The sequence below is a fragment of the Myotis lucifugus genome, unplaced genomic scaffold, assembly GCF_000147115.1.
Source record: "Myotis lucifugus unplaced genomic scaffold, Myoluc2.0 scaffold_1809, whole genome shotgun sequence".
NCBI classification, from domain to species: Eukaryota; Metazoa; Chordata; class Mammalia; order Chiroptera; family Vespertilionidae; genus Myotis; species Myotis lucifugus.
The window spans coordinates 1-12,220 of record NW_005872857.1 but is presented as its reverse complement, the minus strand read 5'-3'; the positions used below and the strand labels follow the sequence as shown (position 1 = coordinate 12,220).

Genomic DNA, 12,220 nt, shown 5'->3' with positions numbered 1-12,220 from the left:
GGCCTCAGCTGGGAGCGTCCCCACCGCCGGCCCCACCTGCACCCTCGTGGCAAGAGTAGCCGGGCCTGTACCTGACGGCGGCCGTGCTGCCCCTGCCCCGGCCGGGCCCTGCCCTGTCGCACCCGGTTGCCAAGGCCAAACCCCCGAGTCACCCGGGCTCATCTTCCCCGCTCCCCTGCCCCGGCCGCCCTGGCCTTGCCCTTCAGCCACCCGCCCCCGCCCAGCACGGCTGCTCCTCGGGTGTCACGTCGGTGACCATCCAGGGGCTGCGGGAGGGAGGGCGGACTGCAGGCCCCGATGGGGAAGCTCCGGGCTCCCCGGGAAGGCCTGGCAGCCCCGCCTCCCTCTGCTTCCTGCGGGCCGGGCTCTGCCTCCCCAGGTTCCTCCCAGGCCGGCGCTCAGGCCCCTGACCGCCACCCACACAGTCCGGGAGAGCCTGGTTCCTCCCTGAAGCTGAAGGCCCTTCCGGCGCGTGGCCCCAGCCGCTGGGCGGTCCCCGCGGGAGGGGGGGCGCCTCTGACACCACCGCCCGCCTCCAGGATGAGTCTGCTGCTCCCCAGTGACGAGAACGCCGCCGCTGACAGCCGAGCAGAAAGCTGCGGCTTCCTGTCGGCACCCCCCGACCTCAGCGGAAGGTCGCCCGTGCTCCGCCCGTCGCAGAAAGAGAATGTGCCGCCCAAGAGCACAGCCAGAGCCATGAAGGCGAGTGCCTGCCCGCTGCCCACCCGACCCTCGCCTGCCCCGGAGACAAACGCTGAGCAGGCCCTCCCCCTCCCCCTCCCCCAGGTGACTTTCCAGACGCCCCTGCGGGACCCGCACACGCACCGGATCCTGACCCCCAGCATGAGCGGCCGCCTCGAGGCTTGCTGTGCTCCGGGCGAGGCGGTCGGAGGAGAAAGCTCCCCTGGCGTCTGGGCCCGAAAAGAGAAGTAAGTGCGGTGCTTGGGCCGAGTCTGGGGGCCGTGGCAGGACAGCCGTGTTTGCTGCCTGTCCCTCCTTGGGCCCCTGGGTCTGCGCTGAGCTGGGCAGTGCCCAGAGCCCTGGGCGCCTCGGGCCCTGGCCGGTCCTCTGCCTCCATAGAGTGCCCTGACCGCGCCTCTGCGGCTTCGCCTCCTTTTCCTGCGTCCACTGGGTCTCCCCTTGCCGGCCAGTCGGCTGCGTGTTGTTCACGCCGAGCCGTGGAGACGCGCAGACAGATGGCTGGTTCAGAGGCTTGTCTGTGGGGTCTGGTCCCATCGGGGTTAAGCCCCCGCCTTCACCAGGAGGCGCCGCGCCGCAGCCTCGCAGGTGTTGGGTGTTTGGCTGAGCAGGTGCCGCTGCTCCGTCTGCCTCTGTTTGCACGGGAGGACCCTGCTGGCGGCCCTTCTCCCAAATTTGGCTGAACTGACCCACCTGGGCCGCCAGGGACCCTCCGACTGCAGAGTGGGCAGGGGCCGCAGGCACGTTTTGCTGCTGACGTTTGCTGACTTAAGCTGTTTCAAACTTGCTCTTTCTCTTAAGCAGTTTCAGGGGTACAGAGAAAGGGATTCCGCAAAATGTCCCCGCTAGACCCATCCGCTACCTTGCGCAAAGCATCCTTAGGCCGTGTCCCCGTTCCCTGTGGAAGCTTCTGGAACCTGAATCTGTTTCTCTCCCCAGGTTTCCTTGTTACTTTGCAAAGTCACTTTGTATTTTCTTTTTGAAATTTAACTGAAAGAGATTAGAGGGACTCAGATGCTGTTCTGTTAGACCAGTGATGGTGAACCTTTTGAGCTCGGCGTGTCAGCATTTTGAAAAACCCTAACTTAACTCTGGTGCCGGGTCACATACAGAAATTTTTTGATATTTGCAACCATAGTAAAACAAAGACTTATATTTTTGATATTTATTTTATATATTTAAATTCCATTTAACAAAGAAAAATCAACCAAAAAAATGAGTTCGTGTGTCACCTCTGACACGCGTGTCATAGGTTCGCCATCACTGGGTTATAGCCACGCCAAGAAGGAAGGGAAGCCCACTGCTCAGACGCTGCCTCCTGGCACTGAGTGACCTACGGGGATACATGCTATGGAAGTTTAGCCTGAGAACGGGGTTACCAGAACATTCTTTTTTTCTGGCTTTAGCTGATGCTTTCAATGTAGACAAAAACCTCCTTAAAAAGCCAGCGGGTTCAGTAGTGTTGACTGAGTCTGTTTTTAAAAGCCAACAGCTCACCAAGGAAGTGGACGCCAAACCCACCAAAGAGATTCTACAGGAACCTGCAGCGGCTGCCGCCCACCCCCCTCCGGAGGACGCGAGGCCAGCCTCTGAAGACGGGCATCCCTGCCGGCCTGCCTCCACGCCCCAGGCCCCCCCGGATCCCTCAAGCTGTCCCCAGGCCCCTGCGAGTCTTGAAAACCAGTTCCCATCTCCACAAGGAACGTCTGATGGCCCTGGGCAAGGCTTGGAGGAAAACGATAGTTCTTACTCCCTGGAGAAAACCCTTGCACCCACCTCTGAAGTTCTAGAAGATCCTCCCAGGATCGCATCCCCAGACAGAACAGAGGACCCTCACAGAGCCCCAGGAGAGAGCTCCAACGGACCCCCTGCCTCCTCAGCCCAGGCCCCCTCGCCCCCTGCTGCTCACCCCCCAGTAGCCCTCGGAGAAGACCCCGCCACAGACCTGCCTGGGGCCCGGGCCAGCCCTGAGGACGCTGCTGGTCCTGAGAGCACGGCTCCGGCCCCCAGTCCTCAGGACGAGGAGACCAGTGGCCACACGGCCGGCTCTGCAGACAAGGGGCCTGTAAGGCTAGAGTTTGACTTTTCTGATGATGCTCCCAGCAAAAGGCCACGCCCACCAAGGAAACTGGGGAGGAGACCAGCGGCGAGGCCGGAAGCGCCCCCTGAGGAGGCAGGCGAGGGTCCCATTCCTCCTCCCCGGGGGTCATACAGCCTGGACTGGGACAAGCTGGAAGACCCCAACTTCAACCCGTTCGCAGGCCAGGGAGAGCCCTGTCCCCCAGAACGCCCCCAGGGCAGGCCGGCGGGGCCGGGGGCTGCCGGGGACTCACCCCTGAGCCAGTAAGTGAGGGTGGCGGTGTCGGGTGGCTGCTCGGTGGTACGTGCGGGAGGACCTGGGGCCAGAAAGGCACTTGCTTGTCCAAGAAGGGGCCTCGGCAGGGGCTGGTGTGGAGGAGCTGGACGGGCAGGGCCAGGCCATGTGAGCTCCCCTCCGGAAGATGCTAGAGGAGAAGCAGGCCCCGCACCTGTGCCTGCGGGTCCTCAGGCTGCGGGCAGCTCTGGGGCCCCCAGTGTCGGGTCCTAAGCTTAGCCAGGCCCGGTGCTCACATGCACGCAGAGCCCTGACCACCCCCGCTGCCCCATCCTGGTACTGCCCGGTGAGGCCGCCCTCCTGCCGCTCGGCCTCTTGACCGGTTTTCTGGTAAAAGGGACGGATGAATCTCAGGGTCACTGCCATTGGGTTGAGAAGCCCTGGGAGCTCCCACCTGCTTCCCAGTCCTCCTGCGAGGCTCGGTTCTCTCCGGAGGGTGGGTGGGCCTCGCCGGCCGCCACCTTAGCCCTGGGGCCTGGCTTTCTAGGTGAGGGTGCACAGGGCAGGACCTGGGGTGAGGGGTGCAGGCCCTGTTGACCCGTCTCTCCAGGCAGGTGCCTCCAGCCTCCGCAGATGACACACCCGTGATGCAGACCACAGCGGGGACCTCGGGACCGGTGGGCGAGGTACGGAGCGTGTGCCCGGGCGGGAGCACGTCTTCCCACAGTCACCAGTGTTCCCACGTCCTCACAGAGCAGAGGGAGGCCCGTGGGGACCAGGCGGGACACACCACCGCCCCACCCCCTACCCCTACCCCCCTCTTCTTGACGAGACGGGTGAGGCTAGGCCCACCCAGGACCCTTGACTTCTCGAGGTGCTCGAACTGAGCCCCAGGTGACCTTGCTCTTCCGTCCAGGAGGGAACCGAGACTCCTCCAGAGCCGGTGGCTGCCCCCAGCCGTCCGGGCCCTGAGCCCACAGCCTCTGCTGCCGACCCAGCGCCCCCCGCTCTGCAGCGGCCCGAGCCTGCCTGGGACCTAAAGGAGGAGCACTTCCAGGACGCGGCTGAGGGTGCGTTGTCCCCGGCATCACTGTGGGTTTGCCTCTGAGCGCGTGTGGAGTGGCGTTCGCAGGCAGCTGGTCCCTCACTGAGCCAGGCCCTCAGGGCCTCCCGGGAGGTTCCTTGAGGCAGGAGATGGGCTGCAGCCTCACTGAGCGCAGCAGCACAGGTGCAGGCGCCGTGACCGTCCCAGTGCCGGACACCTGGGCCTCGAGGCCCCTGGAGAAACGGTTGGGCCCGAGGCCCCATGGGGACGAGAGGAAGAGCCCAAGCCTTGGACGTGGTGCACGTGCGGTTAAGCTGCCCGTCCCACAGGGGGTGGTCTCTGAGCGGAGGGGCGCCCAGCGAGACCGTGCAACTGAGTTGCTTTAAAAGACGTGAGGCTGCTCGACCCCTTCCAGCTCCTTAAAAGCCGCAGGCACAAAGGAGATAGGAAGTGGGGGGGCGAGCATGTGTGCTCTGCAGGGGCGCCGGGAGCCAGGGAGGGACTGCTGGGGAGGCCCGCAGGCGGGGGGTGAGTTCAGCTTCTCGCTGAGCACGTTGTCAGGTTGGCCGTGTTGCCGCGTGAATGACCTGCGTGTGGACAGAGCTCGTTATTGGCTCCCCGGTGGGCGGGCTTCTGTGTGGTCCCCTTCAGCTGCGTGAGTGCGTGCACACGTGGGGGTGCGCGTCCGGGTTCCCCGTCTTTCAGGTGTAAGTGCTGCTCCCACGTACCTGTCTAACGCCCTGCGGGACGGCGCTTTCCCACCGGGTCTGCACCGTCTCCTCCCCAGGGGCCGGCGGGTCCCAGCGGGGGTGCAGCAGGCCGGGCTGGGATCTGCGCTCCTGGTGGCGGATGGTGCGCACCTTCCCCCGGTGCTGGTCAGGCCCTCCGCCGGCTCCGTGCCTGGTTCTGAGGTTCTGGTGTTTTGAGGGGGTCCCGGTCAGACACTGACGTGCAGAAATGCCTCCGGGGGCTCGTCCCACGTCTGGATGGTGCTGGAAGCACCGGCGGGAACTTTGCGTCCGTTTCCGTGTTTCCTTTTGCTGTTTGTGCTGTTGGTGTCCAGCCGACGAACTCATTGCCAAAGCCGGTCGTGCAGACGGACCCTCGTGCTTCCTCCTGGGAATTTTATAGTTTAGCTCGTGGATGTAGGCCTTTGCCCGTTTTCAGTTACTTTTATGTGTGGCATGAGGCACCCTTCGTTTTTTAAGCAAATGTTGTTACCAGAGACCAGAGGACTCGCCTGGGGTGGTTTAAACTGGTTCTAAGCGGGACCGTTCGCCCGGGGACCTTTTGGTTGTTACCCCTGGGGTTGCCTCCCAACACCCAGTCGTGCACAGCACGGCCCCACCGACAGTCTGGTTGGGGGACGGGGCGGGGTGCAGCTGGGTGCTGGCAGTGTGAGTGGGGCTCCGGGGGCGCCCCTGCAGTGAGGGAGCTGCCGGCTGGCTTTGCTTGGAGGGGGAAGCACAGTCCGCCGTGCGGGGGGCGGGCAGCGGCGGCACTGACTGCTCCCTCAGTTCTAGGCCTGGGGGTCGACGTGGACTACCTGGAGCAGTTCGGGGCGTCCCAGGTGAGCACCGCACCGGCCTTTCCTGAGGGTGAGGCTCGGAGGGGCTTTCCTAGAGCAGCCGTCACCCCTCGGCCGCCTGGACGGCTTCTGGGCCTCTTCCTGCAGCGCTTTTCTTAGCCACGCCCCGTGGTCCCCACAGTGTCCTATCCCGGGTCCCCAGAGCCACTCGAGACCACACACGGGGTCGGCCCCCCGGGAGGCGTCTGTGCAGAGAGCACTCGGGCCCTTGGTCGCCTCACCCTGGGGGCTGCTGTCCGTCAGGATGAGGGGCCCTGTTGACGCGCCCCCCCTTCAGTTTAAAGAGTCAGCCCTGAGGAAGCAGTCCTTGTACCTCAAGTTCGACCCGCTCCTGAAGGACAGCCCTGAGAGGCCTGCGCCTGTGCCTGTGGCCCCCGAGCCCAGCAGGTAGGCTGGCCTCTGCGGGGGGCTCGGTGCGCGGGGATCAGAGACCTCCAGGCGGGGGCTTCACAACTCGGCTTCTGAGCACCGGCTCTGAGCTGACGCCCTCGGCTGCAGGAGGGCGATGCCCCCCGATAGTGACTGAAAAGGCAGCGTCGGGGGTGTGACCGCGTGTCCTCTGCTTTCAGTGCGCAGGGCGCCGAGGCGCCTTCCCTGGGGGCCCCACCCGAGGCCCCGCTGGTGGACCTGGACTTCCCGGCAGCGCCGGCCCTTCCCGTGAGTGCTTCTCCCTTGGTCGTGTAAAGGGTGCGTTTCTGGTCGGGGATCTGAAGGGTCAGAGGTCAGTGGGCAGGGGGGCCACAGGCCCTGCTTGTCTCTGGTCACTGTGCTGTCCTGGAGCCTCCTGCCCCCCAGGACCTGTCCTCCCTGACCACAGGGCGGGGCGGGATGGGAGAGGAGCTTGGGCCCAGCTGGTCTCTGTCGCCCACAGGTGCCCCCACCTCCGTGTGTGCTCAGGCCCGGCGGCCCCCTCGTGGACGTGCTGCAGTACAGCCAGAGGGACCTGGACGCGGCGGTGAGCGAGGCCTGGGAGGGTGGGACCCCAGGTGTCCACTTACTCAGCCGGCCGCCGCCCAGCTGGCACACGCTCCCAGGCTGCACCTCACTGCCCACAGCCCCTGCCCTGCTCTGAGCTGCCTCCAGTGTGGTGGTGTCTGCCACCACCCCTCCCCCTCCCAAGCTGCTCCCCAGCCTGGCCTGTAGCAAGAGGTGTCCCCAGCCCACACCCCACACACAGGCGTGGGACCCCCCGGGACACACCTGCCCAGGAAGGGGAGCTTGATGGGCTCACACCCCAGGGGGACCCTGGCTCTCAGTGGGCACCTGCTGGCCACCTGGTGATGTCCACGCCTCCTGTGCAGGTGGAGGCAGCGCAGAAGGAGGTCCTGCAGCTGAGGAGCCAGTGTGAGGAGCTGCACCAGAAAAACCTGGAGATGGGGTGAGGCCTGCGGGGGGACCCGGGGGTGAGGTGAGGCCTGCGGGGGGACCTGGGGGTGGGGTGAGGCCTGCGGGGGGACCCGGGGGTGAGGTGAGGCCTGCGGGGGGACCCGGGGGTGAGGTGAGGCCTGCGGGGGGACCTGGGGGTGGGGTGAGGCCTGCGGAGCTGGCGACGCTGGAGTGGGGGTGTGGCCCGCCATGGCACTCACGCATCTGCTCCTCCACAGGAAGGTCATGGACGGGTACGAGAGCTTCATGTACCAGGCGATGGGTAAGTGTGCGGCCCCCAAACCCCCCTTTCTAGCAGCAGCTCCCCCCTCGGTGCCGCAGCCCCCAGCGGAGAGCAGCCAAGGCCAGTGCGGAAGCAGCTGGGGTCCAGGCGACCGGGTCAGGCTGTAGGGCTGGTGCTCACGGTTCCCAAATTGGCCAGAACCCGAGCCAGCAGTTGGGACCACAGGGAACGGGTGGGGTCCTCCCACGGCGTGTCCAGCTTCACTCTGTGGGCATCGGCTCTGGGTGTGTCTGGGCTGGGGGTGGGAGCACCCTGCCTCTCCCCAGGCCAGGGTCTCAGGTTCCAGAGGCCCCAACTGTGGGGACAGGTGTCACCACGGCTCTGCTGTCGGGCCCTGGGTTCCTGTCTGCACCTTGGGTTCCGGGACCTGGTATTGAGGAGGTGCTGTGCTCGGGGCACTTGGGCCCCAGGTCCTGCTGGTCACCTTCCTCTGGCAGGACCTCCGCGTGCTGTGGCTGACGCTGCCCCCTCGCCTCCGTCCCACTCCCTGCTCTCAGTCGCCCGTGTGGGGACTGCCCCCAACCCCCTGTGCTTTTCCCTTTCCAAGAGGAGGCTCAGAAACAGCAGGAACTTGCCAAAGCCGAGATCCAGAAGGTTCTGAAAGAAAAAGAGCAGCTGAGCACAGATCTGAGCTCCATGGAGAAGTCCTTCTCCGACCTCTTCAAGCGGTTTGAGAAGCAGAAGGAGGTGATCGAGGGCTACCGGACGGTAGGTGGGCTCTGCCCTGTGACCCGCCTTGTCACGCTTGGTCCCCAGCCCATCGGGCAGGAGCTGCCGCCCCACCGAGTCCTGGTCCCTTGAACTCGGCACCTGGCTCAGCCTTGCTGTGCGGCCAGTCTCCCCAGTGGGCCGGGCTAGGGTGGGGTGCTGTCGGCCTGGGGGGCCTGGGCAGGTGAGCAGAGGAGCTGGAGGCACAGCTTGGGCAGGACCGTGCGGGCCAGCGGATGCCCTGGTGACTGGGCACCGAGGAGCCCGCGCTGCCTTCCGGAGGAGCCTGGCCAGGTCCACCTCGGGCCCCAGCTGGGCACGTGCAGGAGTCGGGCACACAGCGCTGTGGGCGAGGGAAGTGCTGGTGCCAGGCAGGCTCCATAGGGGTCAGGACAGGCCTGGTGTCCAGGGAGGGGGAGGCCTGGCTGTGTGTGGAGGGCCTTTTCCAAAAGAAACGCGGCAAGTGCTGCTCCGCGCCCTTTCTTGTCCGAGCTGCCGCCAGGTGGACGTCCAGGGGGCCTGGCCGGGGCCTCATACACCTGACCCCAGAGCAGCGAACGGGCAGCAGTCACGCCCCCCCCCGCCCCTTACAGAATGAGGAGTCGCTGAAGAAGTGCGTGGAGGACTACATCGTCAGGGTCCAGAAGGAAGGCCAGCGGTACCAGGCGCTGAAGGCCCACGCGGAGGAGAAGCTGCGGCTGTGAGTCCGGGACGCCTGGGGCGGCGGGTGACGGGGGAGGCAGGAGGCTGAGCCCGCTCTCCACGTGCAGGGCCAACGAGGAGATCACCCAGGTCCGGAGCAAGGCCCAGGCGGAGGTGCTGGCCTTCCAGGCGAGCCTGAGGAAGGAGCAGATGCGAGTCCAGTCGCTGGAGAAGGCCGTGGAGCAGAAGGTGGGCACAGGCCTGAGGCCCGGGAGCGGGAGGGACGAGCCCCCGGGGTCTGGGACCGGCCCTATCGCCAGCCCCGTGGCCTGCTGGCTCCCAGGCTGGGCCACTACCCTCCTCCCAAACTCCTCTCCACCCGGGCCCCTGCTGCCACGTCTGAGCACTGGGAGATGGAGGGGGTGACCTTCCTCTTTCAGACGAAAGAAAACGACGAGCTGACCAGAATCTGTGACGACCTCATTTCCAAGATGGAGAAGATCTGACCTGGGGTCCCGCCCCGCACACCCGCCCTCCTGTCTGTCTGTCTGTCTGTCTGTCAGGTTTCACGTCCTTTCTCTCCTAACCTCAGCTCATGTTTAAACTATGATTATTTTAGGAACGAGACTAAATAAAATGTGAGTTCACTGCAGTTGCTCTGTCTGGATTAAAGCCAGGCTTCCAGCTTTGGCCGGACCCTGCACGGCCCCTGTGCCTCCGGCCCCTCTGCCCGCACCTCGGGCTGCCAGGTGGGCACGCAGCCTGCTGGGTCTGCCTCCGACCACAGGTCAGAGTCCAACGGACCAACGTTTATTTATTTTTAAGATATTTTTATTGATTTCAGAGAGGAAGGAAGAGAGAGAGAAGCATCAATGATGAGAGAGAACCAGTGATTGGCTGCCTCCCACATGCCCCCTCCTGGGGATTGAGCCCGCAACCCAGGCCTGTGCCCTGACCAGAATCGAACCTGGGACCCTTCAGTCTGCAGGCCGACGCTCTATCCACTGAGCCAAACCGGCCGGGGCCACTGCAATTTTAATGTAAAAACAAACGGGCAGGGGGGTGGTGGGCCTGTGAGTGAGCCCGCACTGGGGTGGGCTGCGGGATCGGCGCCTGTGGCTGGTTCACACGTGCACCGGTGTCCTGGCTGTGGTGGCCTCGTCCAGCCCATGGACTGACCAGGGAAACGCGGAGGAAGCAGGTCTGTCTGTCCCGGACCTCAGGCTCCCAGCTGGGCCCCGACCTGCTGAGCCAGGCCTGCCCCTGGGGCTTGTGGGGTCCTCCCAGCAGCTGAAGGGAGGTCTGGGGGCACCCCAGCCAGCGCAGACCTCCAGCTTCCGCCGCGGCTCAGCGCGTGGACACCTGCTCCACGGAGCCTGTCCTCAGCTCGCTGACCCTGGGCCCTGGGTCCCTTCCTCTCTGGCCGAGTGAGGTGTTGGGGCCCGGGGGGTGCACTGCAGGCCGGTGAGGCCCTGGAGAGGCGCCGGCGGGAGGGGGGCAGCCCCAGGCGGAGGCTCAGCCTGCAGGGCATCACGGCCCAGTCCCGAGACACATGGCACGAAGCTGGCTGGACACTCGTCACGGACTGAGACGTGGCCCTGTGCCCGGGAGCCATGTCCTCGCCGGGGCCCCCAGAGCCAGCGGGAGGCATGGGCTCCTGGGTGCTGGCCAATGGCATGGCAGGCCCAGGTCTGTGTGTCTGACCGCTCCCAGGGGAGCGGGTGCTGCTGGGCCTGGAGCCCGCTGGGTCCCAGGAACAGGCCCAGTGCAGGGGAGCGGCCGCCACCTGGCCCAGCTAAGGCGGTGCCCACGCTCAGGCCCGAGGGGAACCAACAAAGGGGTGCTTTCCCCCCTCATCGTGGATGGGGACCAAGAAGAGCCGTCAGATCTCCTGTGGGGGCCACAGCCTGGCTGGGACTGGCCGGAGGGTGGGCAGCGGCGATGTGCCTGGCTGCCACCAGGGGGCGCTGCCGGCCGTAGGCCAAGGTGCAGGGTCAGGGCCTGGAGGTCAGTCCTGGCTGGGGACCTGCACTTGGGGCTCTGGCTGGCTGGGGCGTCAGGACCCCACAGGTGGAGGGAGGGCTTGGGGGAGAGTGTCTGGTACAGGGACACGGGCCACTCTGCCCCCCCGCTCCCCATGGCCCCGTGCGCAGCCCTGTCCTCTCCTCACCCCGAGGCAGCTCTGGGCCCCTCCTGGGCCCTCCTGCCCCACTGCCGGCACAGAAGGTGCTTTTTGGTTTTTTATTTTTTATTGATTTCAGAGAGGAAGGGAGAGGGAGAGATAGAAACATCAATGATGAGAGAACCATTGATCGGTTGCCTCCTGCACACCTCCTACTGGGGATCGAGCCCGCAACCCAGGCTTGTGCCCTGACTGGAATCGAACCCGGGACCCTTCAGTCCTCAGGCCGACGCTCTACCCACTGAGCAGCACCGGCCAGGGCCGAGGTCCTTTTGTAAACAGTCACACACGTCCCTCCTGAGGCCGAGGGCCAGCCTGCAGTGCTCCCAGCCCTCGGGCGGGGCCGGCCGGCCCCCGAAGCTGTCACCTCTGTGCTCAGCAGCCGCTTCTCAGGAGGCCTCCCTGACACCCCCAAACCACACCCGCGGTGGCCGGACCTGGGGCCCAAGCACGTGTTCCTCCCGTGCAGAGCGCCCCCCTCCGGGCCGGCCGCCCACGCTGACCCTCCAGGCCCTGCTCAGGGCTCTGAGCCTCCACGCTGTTGTCCCGTTCTGTGCGGAGTGGCTGGTTTAGGGGGACTCAGACCCTGGGAGGCACCCCAAGAGCAGATGTGTGTCTTCAACCTGACCAAACCCCAGGGTGAGGGCTGCAGGGGTGTGGGTGGTGGGCATGGGGCCCTCCAAGCCAGGCCAGCACCCCCGAAGTCCTGCTACTCAAAGCGCTCTGGGCCCCTCTTGGTCGTGCTGGGACCCAGGCTCCTGCCCTCGACATGCAGCCCCACCCACCACAAGGTGGTAACCCGTTCCCAGCCCCACTGCACCCCTGGAACCCCTCCCATAGGCCCCTGGACAAGTACCCCCAACCCACCCCCTCCTCTGCACAGGGACCCCAGATCTCACCCACCCCCTCCTCTGCAGGGGGCCCCAGATCTCACCCACCCCCTCCTCTGCAGGGGGATCCCAGATCTCACCCACCCCCTCCTCTGCAGGGGGCCCCAGATCTCACCCACCCCCTCCTCTGCAGGGGGACCCCAGATCTCACCCACCCCCTCCTCTGCAGGGGGACCCCAGATCTCACCCACCCCCTCCTCTGCAGGGGGACCCCAGATCTCACCCACCCCCTCCTCTGCAGGGGGCCCCAGATCTCACCCACCCCCTCCTCTGCAGGGGGACCCCAGATCTCACCCACCCCCTCCTCTGCAGGGGGACCCCAGATCTCACCCACCCCCTCCTCTGCAGGGGGACCCCAAATCTCACCCACCCCTACACAGGGATGGAGCTGAGACGCTGAGGGGCCTTCAGAGCCTGTGAGGCCCCCTCACAAGGGTCAGCGAGCTGTGGCGGGGAGAGGCGGGTGCCTGGGGCTGGGGTGGG

The 12,220-nt window shown here is 65.7% G+C and overlaps 1 protein-coding gene across 2 annotated transcripts; it reads left to right on the top strand.

Annotated features, from left to right (window-relative positions):
* Window positions 1–275: 275 nt before the first annotated feature.
* TACC3 (transforming acidic coiled-coil containing protein 3) lies at window positions 276–9,317 on the top strand. 2 transcript variants are annotated; one of them, XM_006108143.3, is made up of 15 exons: window positions 306–702; window positions 787–929; window positions 2,185–3,042; window positions 3,624–3,699; window positions 3,930–4,083; window positions 5,576–5,628; window positions 5,924–6,033; window positions 6,216–6,303; window positions 6,518–6,601; window positions 6,948–7,024; window positions 7,251–7,294; window positions 7,863–8,023; window positions 8,617–8,723; window positions 8,794–8,914; window positions 9,106–9,317. In XM_006108143.3, the coding sequence occupies exons 1-15, from the start codon at window positions 541–543 to the stop codon at window positions 9,169–9,171; spliced, it is 2,304 nt and encodes a 767-aa protein (XP_006108205.3). In that variant the 5' UTR covers window positions 306–540; the 3' UTR covers window positions 9,172–9,317. The 2 variants fall into 2 exon arrangements, 1 of the variants encoding a protein (XP_006108205.3); XR_002827587.1 differs by lacking the exon at window positions 9,106–9,317 and having other exon boundaries at window positions 276–702; window positions 7,250–7,294; window positions 8,794–8,855.
* The last annotated feature ends 2,903 nt before the right edge of the window (window positions 9,318–12,220 follow it).

What these genes read in the sequence shown, in the direction of transcription:
- TACC3 (XM_006108143.3), top strand. Translation starts at nt 541, where the DNA reads ATGAGTCTGCTGCTCCCCAGTGACGAGAACGCCGCCGCTGACAGCCGA. An exon ending in AGCAGTTCGGGGCGTCCCAG is followed by an intron (nt 5,629 to 5,923) that starts GTGAGCACCGCA and finishes CCCCCCCTTCAG; the next exon opens with TTTAAAGAGTCAGCCCTGAG. An exon ending in AGAAGGCCGTGGAGCAGAAG is followed by an intron (nt 8,915 to 9,105) that starts GTGGGCACAGGC and finishes TTCCTCTTTCAG; the next exon opens with ACGAAAGAAAACGACGAGCT.